Source organism: Cyanistes caeruleus, chromosome 3 (assembly GCF_971803275.1).
Source record: "Cyanistes caeruleus chromosome 3, bCyaCae1.hap1.1, whole genome shotgun sequence".
Classification (NCBI taxonomy): Eukaryota; Metazoa; Chordata; class Aves; order Passeriformes; family Paridae; genus Cyanistes; species Cyanistes caeruleus.
This window is the reverse complement of record NC_141703.1, coordinates 80,108,836-80,124,912: the sequence shown is the minus strand read 5'-3', so window position 1 is coordinate 80,124,912 and position 16,077 is coordinate 80,108,836. Positions and strand designations below refer to the sequence as shown.

The 16,077-nt window shown below is 39.3% G+C and overlaps 1 protein-coding gene across 5 annotated transcripts in view; it reads right to left on the bottom strand.

Annotated features, from left to right (window-relative positions):
- The window catches only part of NOX4 (NADPH oxidase 4), a 103,035-nt gene that overhangs the window by 58,187 nt on the left and 28,771 nt on the right, over nucleotides 1-16,077 (bottom strand). For all 5 annotated transcript variants that reach the window (XM_086882171.1, XM_086882172.1, XM_086882174.1 and 2 more), the window contains one exon: nucleotides 2,485-2,545. In XM_086882171.1, the coding sequence (XP_086738297.1) occupies nucleotides 2,485-2,545 (61 nt within the window). The remainder of the gene's footprint in view (nucleotides 1-2,484; nucleotides 2,546-16,077) is intronic.

Here is a 16,077-nt window from a genome sequence, read left to right as displayed (position 1 = left end):
CACAGGCGAGAAATAGGAGAGCTCAGATTTGTATTGGAAAAGGATGTGGGTGCTTGTATAATGGAAAGAAAATTTGTGCTTTTATCTAAATCTGCTTCTGAGGGGGCCAAATCCTCAGCTGTCCTAAACGCAGTTCAAAACTCAGATTTCATTTGAATGGAGCATGAAACAGGGGGTCTAGATTAGCAGTTGGTTTGCAAAGGTCTCAGAGCTACTGTTTTTGTAGCTTCTTCCTCTCTTACCTGCTTTTTCTGTCCTACATTTTCCATGATTCAAATAATTGGTTTTAAAAAGCAAGTAACAGTACTGCCTGAAAATCTACTAAGTATTGGCTCTTACGCAAAGCATTACTTCTAGGATGACTGACTTTTCCAAAGGCTGCTTCTTTCAGCTTATTTTATTTAAAATCTAAAATTATATACACTGGGATATGGACAATACACTGCAATATGGGCAATAAATGACTTCCCATCAACAGCAACTACTCATCAGGAGCTGAAAATACTATTAGCCCTTTTCTCTTGACATGGAGTTGCTTTCTCAACCTACAAAACAAGGTATTCTATTGCATTTTCAAAATATCAGAGACATTAAGAGACTTCATCTGAAACAACTTGCAGAATTGGTTTGCCAGCAATCTGTACTCCCTCTCCTGTCCTTACAGTGAGCAGCAGGAAAAGTTGCTTCACCACATCTCCCAAATGCAGGCAGCAGCAGCTAAAGCTATGCAGAGGAGAAATACCTCAACCAACCAGTTCTTCTATGCATTTCATGGCATATCTGCACTTCTCTTGCATCCATTTAATTTAGGCTTGTAATTGAGTTCTCTGAAATAAATCGTCAAGTCTCTTTGGCGTCAGGTATGAACTGTTAGGGATGGGAGATGGCGATACAAAAGAGAATTTTAATAAATAGGATAAAGGCTGAGAGAATAGGTCATGAAAAGAGCTCAAATGACAGTATGTCTCATAAAAACTCCTCCAGTCTAATATCCTGTCTGCAGAAGCAGCCTTTAGAGCATGCTTAAGAAAGATAATAAGGAATGTGGCAAATATAATAATCCTTCCTCAAACAGTCAGAAGATTAGAGACTATTAATTGCCACAGGGCAATGAGTGAGAATGAGTGAGAACTAAGGGAATGAGTGAGAACAGGGCTCCATGGTACTGATGTAGCATAAAGGGCTGAGTAAACCATCTGCTTCTCGACAGCACATTTGACACTGGGAGAGATATCTCTGTTTAGCAGAACTCCTGCAATAAACGGTGTCTGTAATGTGACGGTGTCCTGAATATCACACAGTCCAACCTAGCCGGACCTTCCTTTCAGTGGAGACTATAGATACTGACTTGGGAGAATAATACATAAATGCTAAAAGAGCATTCACACCACAGAGGTAATCAGAAAACTGCAAAGATGCCACTTATTTTGGAAAAATCATTTAGCAAGTACTTCTCCATCCCACTTTTTCAAATAGCCTACTGTCATCTCACATGTAGGAATGATGCTAGACAACAAAAGAGCCTTCACTCTGAGGTAGAGCAGAGGCTGATCTGCCCCTGTCTGGCCAACACTTCAAACAAGGAGAGAAAATCAGGGGGATTATAGAACACATGTGCGTATGGCAGTGCCCTCTCAGCCTTTGCCTATTGAAGTCTTGCAGAGGCAAGTATGTAGCCAGACTAGAAAGTTCAACAAATATGCAAAGACTTATTATCTCTGCATTGGTCTAATCCCTTTTAGGGCGACAAGCTCATTTGACTCAATTCCACAAACACACAAGCTGATACAAATTAACATGGAGAACACTTCTTCATAAGAAATGAACCAGACACTGCTGTGTATCTGTTTTCCTTACAAGGAAATGCTATGCTGAGCAAGAACAAAGTCAGACACTAAGGAATAAGGACAACTATCACTTGAGTATACAACTGTCACAGGGAGCACCAAATTGCCCTGCTCCTCTGTGGGGAATGCTGGCTTACACGCCTGGTCTGGAGGACATTCAAAGAGCGACGGAAGAGCATGGAAGAACATGAAAGCAAACCTGTAATCTCAGTGTACCACAGGCGTTAATTAACCTGGCTGCCATCCAAACTGCTGGCATCAAAATCCGCTTATCTGGGAGCTGCACATTTCAGCATTTCTGCAGACAATACTATGCACAGAGGCACTGCACTGCACAGGGGTAGCAGGCTACCCAAAAACAAGAAAAAGAGGCAGAAATGGAAGAATGCTGAAAATTGTTACAGTGCAATAGAAGATCAGTTAGTAGCTGGAAAAACATGTTATTTGAAGAAATGGCACATCTGAATAAAGCAGGGATTGCATCAAGAATGTAATAAAAACAACTTTGGGAAAACAAGCATGAACAATCTCTAGTGAGAATACATCACAGTCAAGGAACAGTTGTGCTGAAGCCAGAAAGCGAGAACAGTTCAAGTAAAGGCATTTGTCTCTGAAAATGAATTGTTTTTCTACATACCTGTCCAGTCTCCTACTACTTTTAGGTGGACCCCAAACGTTGCTTTGGTATCTGTAGGGCACTAAAAATATTAAATATATTAAGCACCACTTCTGAGTAACAAAAAAACCCTCCAAAATGCATTCAAAGTACAGTTGTTAAGACAGAACCTGGTGTAAATAGGTCATTCCTAAACAGCCACACCAACAGCTGTACCCTTAAAGAAGCAAAGTCTATAATCAACACAGTTGGGGAAGCCAAGCATGCCTAGCATCCATTCAGACTTAACCCTTTCTTCTGGTGACAGAGGAGTCTGGATGCTTGCTTGGGGGTATGATTTGGACCAGCCACTTCACTAAGAAGTACTCAGCAAGGATAGCAACAACAGAATGGAAATATTCTTCTACTATTCAAAATTGTCACATCATTCAAAATCAGGAACTGCCCCACCAGTCTTAAGGCATTTAAGACATTTTTGATTCTTGAATGTCAAGGCCCAGATTTTCAAGTTGACCATTCTCATACAACTGGTGCTTTCTTCTAAATGGAAACTGAGATTCTGCTGCACTTCACAAGAGCTTACAGTTTGTAAAGAAGAAGCACCAGATTCCATGGAATATCATAAAAATCATATTGCAGCCACCATTCTCACTCTATAACACATATGCCCTCACTTCAGGGCTATTGATTGTAACTACCTACACAGGAATGTTTTCACTTACAATCTTATCCACCATGGTATTTAAAAACCTCCAGTCAAGGATAAAGGACCCCCCTCACTTTGATTCCTTGCTAGCTAAGGGGAATCAATTTCAAATGCACTGTCTGGACAGCTTTTGCAGGTACACCAAATGATGCACACATAAACAGGACAAGCAACATTACTCAAGCAAAGATTTTTCACTTTCCTTCTATAAACCAACACCACTGGTTTCTTTTTGATAAGAGATACTACTCCTGACTTTTGATGCCTTTCTTAGAACCTGTTAATGATCAATCCAAGCTCTATCATGAAACCAATACCCAACAGGTGATGTTCTGTCCCTTTTCTACTTTTTCTCAACTACTAAGGGCAAACAGGAGTTTTGAGGGAAGGGCTTAAATTCAAAGAACACATCTATATTATAAATAAAAGGGACCCAGGTAGAGAATCCATGCACCAAATACTCATGCACCACACTTAGAAAGACATTTCTTGGCTCTGTTCTGGACCTTTGCCATAAGTATTCCCAAGATAATCTATTCTGGGCAGTGTGAAACCACTGACCTCAGGGCTGAGAATCAGTTCCTGTCAGTTCTGTATCTAGCAGCAGACATGGGTATAAGGTTAGTATTAGCTACATCTTGTAAAACCTAAACAGGGAATACAAAGTCCGAGCCCATCACTCTATTTTCCTGAGGGGGAAGAACACTCCTTTTACAACTACTGATTACTAGCCAGACTTATATGTAACTCTTTATTATCTTCCAAGTTTTCCTATAAAAATGAGGTACAGAAACCTAGAGTCCCAATTATTTCAGCAAGTCTTAGTCTTCAAAGAAAAACAGCATCAAGGAAGGGATGCAGACAAACTTCACACAATGAGGTCAGTATTTGCTGTCTCATTGCAGTTATCTTTGAAGACTAATTCTCCATATAAAAGCAAGTAAGCAGCCTTTCAGGTGGAAAGTTGTATACTGGCAGCAAAAAGGTCTGTTCTGGAGGCTTTTGTAGGGTTTTTCACACTGGGCTACCCCAGGGCTCTCTCTGTTTCACAAGATGTTGACTGATTTTCTTAGTCCAACTGTTCACTGAGTCCCAGTTCAGCACATCTTCCACAAAATTGTTTGTTATTCCCTGCTTCCACAAAGGTAATGGTAGAACACCCCCCTTGTCTCCTGCCAGAATAGGTTCAAACCTGTTATACTTTACCTCACTCTTATGACTTACTCTTTTCTGCACTACTCAGAAAAATTATCCAATAAAAGTGAGATTTATTTCTCTTTAGACTTTAGGAAAACTGTTTTGATACTTATAACTAGCTATGAGACATCCTCATAGCATTCTGGAAAAACCTCCTTGTGCTGCTAAATCTTACCAGAAGAAACATGAAGCCCATCTGGGCTACACGGAGTGAATATCCCCCAGTTTAAGAGAGAGAAAGAAAGCAGGTGATCCAGCAAAGGGCCACCAAAGCAGTGAGAGGATCGGATAACCTGGCATTCAAAGAGGGGTCAATAAGGAAATGTGCTTGGGTAACCCCACAGAAGAGAAGCTTTGGGGAGATGTCTGTCTACCAATAACTAAAAAAACTGCTATAGAGAAGATGAAGGTGCTCTCTCTCTTCAGCACCATGCATGGCAACAAGACAACAGACCAGAAGTAAAAGTTGTTTCAGGGGAAATTTCATCTGGATATAAGAAAAGTGTTCTGCACCATGGAATAAGCAGCCAGGGAAATGGTACAATTTCTCCTGCTAATTCAGCTTCACGCGACCCTGGATAACCTCATCACAGCCCTTGCACCAGAAGGTCGAACCAGATGATCTCCACAGGCCTCTTCTGACTTTCAGACTTTCCTATATGCCTATCACTTTAACTTTGAAATTTGTATTTACTTTTTTTTTTTACTGCACAGAGCACTTATTTTACCTCTTTCATCTCTGTAAACACAATTAAGACTCTATAAATGGTGGCTTTTTCCAGACTGTTGGAGAATAAATTCCACTAGCTTAAGAAATATTCAAAGACATTTTTTCAGAAGCTTAATCATGAAAATGGGTAAATTTTCCTGTGTTATTAACAGACCACTGGGAATGTGTAATGAAGTGCAATGAAAATATTCTCTTATATATTTAACCTTCATGAAATTACAGAATTGTATGATAGCTAAGACTAGAATGCACCTGTGGAGATGGGCTACTTTGATCCCCTTGTGAGAGCAGGGTCTGCAAGAGCAGGTGGCCGAGGAGGGCATCCCATTGTATTTTGAATGCCTCCAAGGATAGAGACTCCACTTGTCTGTGGCACACAACCTGTGCCACCCTCAGAGAAAAAGTGATGTTTCTCTTAGGTCCAGATGAAATCTCCCATATATCAGTTTGTTTTGTCCTGTCACTGGGTGCCTCTGAGGAGACTAATTCTATTTTTTTCACTTGTCCCTCAGTTCAGCATTCTCAGCCTCTCCTTATAATCAGAGATGTTCCAGTTCCTTACTCATCCTCATGACTCTTTGTGCTTCAGTACATCCATGTCTCTCTTGTACTGGCAAGTCCAGAACTGGACAAAGAGCTCCAGGTATATCTCTTACCAGAGAAGGGTCACCTCTCTCCATCTGCTGGCCACACCCTGCCTAATCCAGCTCAGGAAGCTTTCTCTGCCACAAGGGCACATTGTGGGTTCATGGTAAACTTGGTGCTCACCAGGACTCCCTTCACCCTTTCCAGCCAGACAATTTCCATCACGTGCAAGTACCCGCGGTTATTGCCTTGGCTAAACAAAGGTGTGGCAAAGTGGCCTCAGAAATGCATCATGTCCTCTCTGAGGCTATGAACAAAACCAATTAAAATTATTTTGAAACTGTGTTTTGGCAAATAACATTTTGATTTCTCCCTGCAGTTTTTAACCTGAGAGACCTAAGAAACAATCCACTGTACTATATAGAGGGCTACATGCTGCCCCTTACTCTTCCTTTACTGCCAATATACTGTCCAGTGGAAAATTATAAAGATTAGTCAATCACAAAATTAAAAAAAAACAAACACCTTTATCTTAGGTCCTTTTCCTTAAATCAACCTTGTTTTCCAAAAAGGGAAATCAATAACTTGAATAGTCTGTAATGAGAAGAGAGAGTAGAGAACATTAAACTAAAGGTCACAAGTGCTTTTCAGTAATTCTTTCCACATTTTGAACTTGTTTGCTGCACTCATTTGATTAAAATGCTATGATACACAAATTAACTGCTGCAGATACTGTAATTACATGAAGTAATGTTCATCTTATTTTAACCTCAAGTGATCTATGCCTTTAACAAGTGAAAGATTTTACAGGTATGAATGTCTACATTAATTAGGTTATCTGCCAGCATTTGGCCCTTCTCCAAAAACAACTGGAAGCCAAAGGAATTCTGTGAAATTTAATAGAACTGTGCAGATTTACAACATCAGAGAAACCAAACTAAATTCTTGGCATTAAGATGGAAGAATTTCCTCAGTTTACAATGCCTATTTTTGTATATATTTTCACATTCAATTAAATTATAGTGTTTTATATGTAGACAAAATTTAGAGAATACAGATTGTTCTACATCTTGATAAAAAAACAACTTTCCATATCTTTTTTTCATTTTTTTCTTCAAGCTAACTTGGAATACAAATTCAAGTTATCACACGGATTGTGCAACAATCCCTGGAGAACTTCATGCTTCTAAATGACTAAATTAATTATATTCACCAGTAACTGTAGCCCTACTATCTCTATTCCAAGATAAACTGAATAATTCAACTAATTTATAATACACTACTAGATTAATACATACTTGAAATATATTTTATTTAACAATTTTATATTGTGATCATGGTTCTGTGTTGTCCTCTGCTTTGCTTTTATATGAATGCAAAGTGAGCAAACTAACTACTGTTAGATCATAGCAGTTCTACTTCATATCCACTGTATCGTGGCCCCAAGTTGCACCAGGGGAGATTTAGAGGAAAAATTTCTTCACCAAAATACTGGTCAAGCATTGGAACAGGCTGTCTGAGGAAGTGGTGCAGTCACCATCCCTGGAGATATTCAAAAGACATGCAGATGTGGTGCTTAGGGACATGGTGGACGTGGCAGTGCTGGATTAATGATCTTTTCCAACCTATGTGACCCTGTGATTCTATACCAGTACAAAGCAATGGAGAAATCTGTGCATGAGAGCCCAGAACAAGGCAATTGAAAACTATGTTATGAAAATCTGTGTTTCTAGCTTAGAGTACCTTGAATATTTAACATCGCTGTTTCAAATCCTGTCCAGAACAAGAAACGAGACAAACCTTACTGAAGTTATTTTAATCTTATTAAATACTATTCAGTACTTTAAAACAGTCTTTTCAGGCATTGGGGTACAGGGAATGGGGTAAGACAACAGCAAACTATCAAGAAAATAGAAACTTAATTCCTAAATGTTTCCAGTTCTTCTGTCTACCTCTACCATAAGAACTGTGAAGCCTCTTTAGAGAGGTGTTAACTTTTGATTACCGACTATCACAGAAATGCAAATGCATGCACCAGGATAACACTGAGGAGTATCTGTTATCAGAAGAAAGGAGATAAAAGGGATGCCCAAGTTACATACCCCCAATGGCTCTGCAAATAAAGCTCCTTACAAGTTCCAGTGTAGATATTGCTCTCAAGTAAACTGCACCACAGTAAACATCACCTTCTGTGTTTGGTACTGCAGCAGGTGGCCTGAACAGTGACCAAAATTACAAAGAAAATCTGTGCTACAGCTGAAAGAGCAAAGCATCTGATTGGGGGAATTAAAAAGCTTGATGTGGGATTTGTTTACATAAAAGGAAACTCCTTCAAAGAAGTCTTTCACTTTGAGGAAAAAAGCCATGATATGATCCTAATATGGATTTGCCGATATCCTGACAGGGACTGCAAACAGTGCAGAGACCCTGTTTCCATTCTCCTGCCTGCCAGGGTGAACCAGCTGCACAGCAAACCCTGATTCACCAGTCCATCCTTGCTCCAGAATCAATGAACCCATACTCAGATCAAGAGAAACACATTAGAGACTTGGCATATGTGGAAAAGAGGCAGAAGTGAGGGGGAAAAAATAAGAACTAAACACAACCCAATGTATTTTTCCTCCTGTAAAAGGGAAAAAAATAAAAAAGAGAAGAAAGAAATAAAACGTTTTCAACTTTGTCAACTGACAAGAAAATATGAACCTTGGAAGCTCAGTAAGCTGCAGCTTGTCTGGTTTCACACAGAACTGATACAAACATTCCTAAAATGATTCATTCTGACATTAGAAAATGGAGAGGAGTGATGACAAACACAGGCATGCTATGTAAAGGTAGCCAAAAAATAGTAGCTAGACTTCAGTCTGACTCATAGGAGGTGAACTCTGTAACACTGGGCTATCCCTGTTTTAACTAATTAATCCCATAAGAAGAAAATTTCAGAAGAAAAAAAGAGTTACTACATGGAGTTATTCTTTTAAACACATTTCTGCCTCAAAGGCTTGGAGATTTTTTTGAATGTCTCTATTTATTTCTCTGTTTCATGTTATTTTATAGATTGGATTTTGGTTAAAAGCTTTTCCTGTTAGAGACTTGGCCTTGCAGCTATCCTAATTGAACTGGCAGACATCATGACATCTTGAACGTGGGGAAATCCTAACCGTGGAGAATGATTTAAGTATCTGGGGTTCCAGGGTGATCAAGGCAAGACCACCATGCCTCAAACACCCATGGCTTCAGCCAAAGCTCTTCCACAGCAGAGCCAACTTCCAACAAGCAGCCCAGCAAGCAGCTGCAGTAAAATATCCCAAACTCTTCACTTTCCATTGCCATATACTCGTTGCTGTACAACCTCAGACACCTGCAGTCTAGATAGTGGAAAAAACACACCATAACACTGCAGGATGTATCACTGGGCAGCTGCAGTTCCAAGAAGGATCATTCTGGTCATCTGGGGTCTAACTTCCTCTGTAACACAGACCATAAACCCACACCCACTAATTCCCCTGGGTCTGTAGCTCAGCATTTGCTAATTCACTCCCTGCAATCTCAGTTGTTAAATTACTCTCAGTGTTAAAAATTATCTTTGTTTTCTTTAGGTCTCGATCTATGAGATTCCTACCTATAAAATCTACATGTTCCTTGATTTCACTCTTGCACCACAAGAAAATGCAAATTTTTAATGCAGTGTTGTCTTAGGATTGTAAATAGACCAATACTTGTAAAAAACACACAGTATGGCATAAAACAAATTGCTGAATATATAATATGAAAATTCTTCATTTGTTTTCTAGCAGGTATGTAATAGTCCAACTACTACTCTATTGCTGCTATGGATGCACTACAAAGGTAAACTTTTAGAGACTAATCAGCATTTCTTTTCCTCTGCAGCTCAACCAAGGCAAAAATCTTGCTGACTACCCTTTCACCCCAGCAGGCACATTATTGAGTCACAGAATGCTCAAGTTGCAAGGAACCCATAGGGACCATCAAGTCCAGCTCTCTATAGCAGAGAAAATAAAAATGTTTCAATCCCAGCAATACTCAGCCTATATAATTTATGCATCTCAAGTTGCTGGCTCAGGGCAAAAAAAAACCAAATCACAACATTTCAAGATGCTCAGGATGCAAGCCTTTGTCCCTGAAGGAATAAAAAGCAGAACAATGTTTCTGCCCAAAGCTGCCTCTCCAGTTCCTACAAGGGTACACGGACACATTGCCAAGCAGAAAGGCACGGAATTAACAAACATAGGACAAGGAAACTGAACAGCACAAAAAGGTCCATCATCCCCATGCAAAACAATGGGCCACCTCCAGGCTCATGACAGCTGGCTCTCAGTGGTGTAAGACACTCATGGAAGGAACAATCAGAGGATAACAGGTTTTCCAGCCAGACCACCACCACCTTGAGGAGCCGCTGTGTCCCTCTGAACTGCCCTACCAGCACACACTGCATTTTGCCAGGCTAAAGCAGAGAGCCCCACCAGCCAGATGGTCTTAATTTTAGGAAAGAAAGAGGCAAGGCACCTAATTTCCTCTAGTATTTTGTCCACATGTTAACTGTATTCATGCTTAAAGCTTCTGTTCAGGTTTTGTTTTTGTTGTTTGTTTGGGAGGGGGGGAGGTGTCGTTGGTCTTTTTTGTTTGTTTTATTTTTATGTTCTCCTGCAGCTCCTAGACCTTGCTCTAACCTGACTTAGCAGCTAAACTAGAAGCACGGTCTCTGATGGGACAAAACACATTTCTCTGTGAAAGTCAGTACATGCTTATTATATATTGGAAATTTACTTCCATCGAATCAAAAAAACCCCAAACCCTGCTTTTTAGAGGGATCTGCCACCTTCTGTCTAAAGTATCTGCAGAAGGAGACCTTGGGATTTAGTGAACTTCAGTGTAAAAATTTCTGTGTTCCCTTCTCACCAAAAGAGTCAGATTTGAAAGTTTAAATAAAAGTCAGCGTTTACGTAGGGTTTTTATACAGACCCCACAACTATTAATCCCCAAACCAAACAAACAAGTCTAAGGAAGTACTAAAGACATCTGCAATATTAATCTAGTCTATTTTTGTTTTACTTAAATTCTTGATCAAACAGCTGCTAGATACTCTACATCTATGAGGAGCAGATAAGCTCTAGGGATTTCTTTAGTTTGCCAGAAAGATACTTCACAATTTCCCTAAACGCTCTGCAAATCATCTCATAAAGACAAGTTTCATAACTATTTGCACAAGATATTTAACAAACATTATTAGAATGTCATCATGCTAGATTTTGTTTTTATTGTATTTAACTGACTGTATGAACTTAGCTCTTGATGTCCTTACGTACTTTTTACTCAGGCACCCTTCCAACAATTTTTCCATTTTTTTATGAAGTATTTCAGAATTTGGCCCCTAGGCTTTTCCTGTTGTGGATAGTTTATTTCTTAAGTTTACAGTGCAGGGCACATGTTTCTCCATCATCTCCTTATGCAGTACAAAACTTCAGGCTTAAAGAAGCTTAGAGCTAAAACTTCACTGCTAAACTATTAAGATATTCACCAATTTTAAATGAATCCCTGGATTACCCAGGGATAAAAGACAACACTGGGTATACAAAACACTTGTTTTCTTTTACAAAAGCAAATGTGCTACTTCTGATGTTGTTTATACTGAGTATAAAAATTTGCTGAGACTTTCTGACAAGGAATCAGGCCCAAAAACATAAAATGTACAGATCAAGGCCACCACCTTGTATTGCCATTGTGTCTAAATCCAGACACCAAACAGAATTTAACAGACATGCAGAGGTATTGAGGAATGAATAATCAATCTACAAAAAAAAAAATCAAACCTGAACAAAACCTGTAAAGGTAGAAAATATATGATTAAGTAATAGCTCTGCGACTTTCAGGTACAGTATATAACTTGTCATGTACATTCAGAATCCTCCCAGGTAATTCTTCTATCTACCCTAAGAGTTTGTCTGCCTGGGATTCAATATTACTTTACTAATTTGGATACTAACCAAGTAAGTATTCTTCTTTAATAATATATACTTGGATTTGAGTGGATCTGAGTATCTGCATATGCAAACTTATCCTCTCTTAAAATCCCAGTTTTGACCTGTTAAAAAATGCACACATACCATCCTCCCTCTGGAGTTTTCTTATTCATACAGAACACTACAGAAGAAAGGGAAGGAAGATGTTGTGCTACAAGTCCTCCTGATGTGATCTGCTTCAAATTAACCATCTGCTCAAAAATATGGAGGACCAGCAAAAGGGCAGAACTTCCTGGAGCTTTTTATTACCAGACTCTTCCAGTTTCTAGTTCAATGGTATTTAAACACAGATTAAATGCAGCACTAAAGTACGGTAAATCAGAGCATACTGTGACATGGGACAAAATTTCTAGTTTCAAGGAATGTTTCAAACCTCTTGTTGCTGGTAGTTGGTCACTGCTTAGCTGGTACCAGAACTCAAATCTAGACATTGAACGAATAGCCAAAATTCTTTGAGATTCTTTGAATTCTGAAGAATCAGTTCCCCAAGTTATTAATAAAGCACATATTTCATAAAGTCATGGAGCCTCAAGGCTGGGATCTTTGGTTCGACTTGTTTTGGTTTTTTGCTTTCTTTGTGCCACTTCTGAGACACTTGCTCTTTTAACCCTATCTCATGAAGCTACTAATCAGTGGATATGTAGAGAATGTCTCATACAGACACAAGAAAAGCTCAGCAAGTGTTTATGCAAGCTACCTGAAAATATCTTTAGACACATGTATGTGTCAACTGAAGATAAAAAAAAGGCAACAAACTAAACTTAAGGATATTCAGACTTTAGCTCCAAGGGGGAAACAGGGGCATGACAGCAGCCAGTGACAGCCAAAACTGTCAAAACTTTGGAATAACTCATGCTGCAATTATGGATGTTTACTGCAAAACAGAGCTCTCCCAAACCAAACTTTAGATCTGAGCCATCTCTAAATTTAGAAGGATTCACCTCTTACTCTTGTCCTTATTTCCAAGTCTGTTACAGTCTAAATTCTAAATGAAGTGATGTAATTATTTCCTACCTTCCTTTGCCACAAGAAAATCAACACTACTGAAATAACAAGGTTACCAAGCTTTATGAGCTGCTGGGAGTAGACACCAGTCTAGAGAGCCAAGTGGTCTAAACTGCAGCTCATGAGTTTGTGCTTTGACTCTGTAGTGGATTCAGCAGAGACCTCATGAGAGAACCCAGGACATCTTCGGAAGCACTTACAATCTGCAAAACACAAGGCTATTTCCATGAAGCTTACAACTAATCACTTCTTGCTAATGCAAGAAATTCCAGAAACACATTAGAAAAAATTACTTAAGACACTAACTTATATTTTAAAAAGGACTCTGTTTCCAATGCCATTCATTAGAGAAAATAAAAAAAAAAAAAAAAAAAAACCAAAAAAAAAAAACACCACATGCAGTCATGGATTCATGCTCCTGCAAATCATCAGTAACACAGTTAAGTGTCTGGAAAGAGAGAGAACTCAACACCAAGGGGAGAAATGTATGATGGAGATGGGAAAAAAAAACAATGCCACTGTAAACTGCAAGCCTTAGTCTCTTCTTGTCCCTACAGGTTAAAATTAAGAGCAACCAGAATGATGTTGAAGGATATGAACACTCTCCAAAACATAAAAAAAAATTAAAAAATAAATAAGACTTTGAGGTCTCTAAAGACTGATATAGACAATTACATTTAAATTGTATTCCACAGCAGACAAGTTCCATAGTTTCTTCCAAAAAGTCTAAAGAAATGTCAGTCTCAGGAAGCAGGGCACATTTCTCTGGATGGTCTGTTCTCCAGACCATATCATGCACTTGATCTGAAAGACAAATCTCTTTAAAGGAGTTCATCAAGGGGAAAGTGCACAAAAATAATTTGTCCATTAACAAACAGTCAGCTGAAGTATTTATATACAGAATGTAATTCTCCTCACTACAGATGAAAATGTCTTGGAACTGACTGCGCTCTGCTCAAATTCAATTCTAAGATGCAATAATGCCCTACCTAAAGTAGGTAAATTGGACATGAGGCACACAGGACTGAAAATGTGACTCACACTGTCTTACATAGCACAGTAACAGATATGTACAGTTGTGTAAAAAAATCAGTAAAAAAAAAACATAAAACATGCTAAAAAGAAAACTTTTTGTGGAAATTAAATCAAAACAATGGAGCAATGAAGACATTATGAAGTGAATGGCCCCCTATGCACTACCTAAGACTGTCCAGCAGGTCACTTGCAGGAATCCCAATTGTTGGGCCATCTCTTCATTATCTTTCCCAGATTTCCCAAAGACAAGGAGTCACACTAGTGAGTACAAAGTCACTAGTGAACAAGAAATAGTAGAAACACACTTCAAAAACAGAAATCACACTGCTCATGAGAGAAAACTGGTACTTCCAAGTGTCTTAATTTCAGAATGTACAAGTGACTCTACTGGAGGGTTGAGGTAGGTGGTCTCCTTTATTCAGCACAGGTGAAGCCACACTTTGAGTGTGTCCAGTGCAGGGCTCTTCACTACAGGAGAGACCTGAAAATACTGCAGAGAGTCCAGAAAAAGGCCATGAAGATAGTGATGGGGACACATCTCCCACAAATAAAGTTTGAGAGAGATGTGACTGTTCAGCTCTCACTTCTGGAGAACAGAAGGCTTAAGAGGACTTTATCAATGCAAAGCACCCAAAGCCAGCATGCAAAAATAATAAAGTCTCTTTATGCTCACTTGGTTACAATTCAGAGTTCCCTCTGGTTCTGAGCAAAACACATGGGAACTTTGCCAGAGTGGAATGGGAGTGGGTTTAGAGCCCTTACACAGCCTCCCTGTGTGTTCCTCCACCCTGGTGTTATGTAAGAAACTGAGCTAAATTGTAAATATTACACAATCTCAGAAAGGGAAGGGACTAGTAAAATATCTCCACGACTCCTTCATGCTGACTCACCCCTTCCTTTCCACTTAAGGTTATTACCCACATTTAGGAGTATAAAGATACGCCTGGAATGGTCATTCCTTGTCTCTTAAGCATGCTCTAGGCACAGTGAGATATTTCACAGTGTGAACAGGACATCACATAGAGCCTGGAGACAGACTTTTCAGCATGGCCTGTTGCAATAGGACACAGGGTAATGGTTTTCAACTGAAAGAGGGTGGATTTAGACAAGAAATAAGGAAGAAATGTTTTACAATGAGGGTGTGAGACTGGAACTGGAACAGGTTGCCCAGAGAGCTGGCAGATGCCCTATTCCTGGGAACATTCAACATCTCTGAGCTGGATGGAGCTCTGAGCAACCTGATCTAGTTGAAGATGTCCCTGCTTATTGCAGGGGGGGTTGGACTAGGTGGCCTTTAGAGGTCCCTTCCAATCAAAGTATTCTATGATTCTAAGCAGGACAACAGTGCCAGGAAGAAGACTGCAGTCTTCCCCCCCAGCTCTGCTGCAGTCATTGCTGAAGCCATTACTGCAGCGCACTTCCACTACCTGAAGCCACACACACCTTTCATCAATTTCTTGCTGTGGATCTAAGCCCCCCAGCCCATCACTAACCTAGAAAAATAGCCCAGGGATTATAGCAATTCAACAAAAGAAGCTGCAGTAGTGTTCCAGCTTGCTTGGTAACTACAAGTAGGTCAGATGAGAGTGGGAAATGACTGAATTAAGCTTTTGCCTACACATCCTACAAGCATTGTCCCACGGCTGGCATCAAAATAAACAACAAAAAAGCTTTCTAAGCAGGACATCAGCCTATTCTCTGACCCAGAAGGACATGTGGAAATGTGTCCCCTGCTTAGGCTGGGTAAAAAGACTGTGATAGATCTAGACACTTAGAATCCTCATTATGCTGTAAAAGTCATTACCCAATGACAGCCTTTCTCCAATAGAGTTAATGAGTTAATCTTGTAGCAAAATGTGCTTATGGCAACACAGTGATAACTTCATATCTTGTAATAGTAAGAACATATATGTGATCTTGAAGGATACGCAGCTATGCTGAAGGATATCACTGCACTAAAAGTGTAAAACATCGAGCACGAACAGAAATTGCCTGGTCTAGTATTAGTTTCCTAAAATACAATGCATTGTGCATGAGTGGAAATTGCTAATTTTAATGTTAGATATTTAATACATGGTTGGAAAATTTATACAAACTGTAATTTAGCAGCTAAAATTACATATTGAAAATATACCGCACATTATCTGTATATGTATGACTTATTTATGTTCACTAAGAAAACTCAAATTCACAAGAGATCTATTTTCCACAGCTCCTAGCTCTAGAAGTTCACATGCAAAAATAATTTTTCATAACATGCATTGTTAAACTATGCCATTTTAAATACTGGATGAAATTCTCAATTCATGCAAGAAATC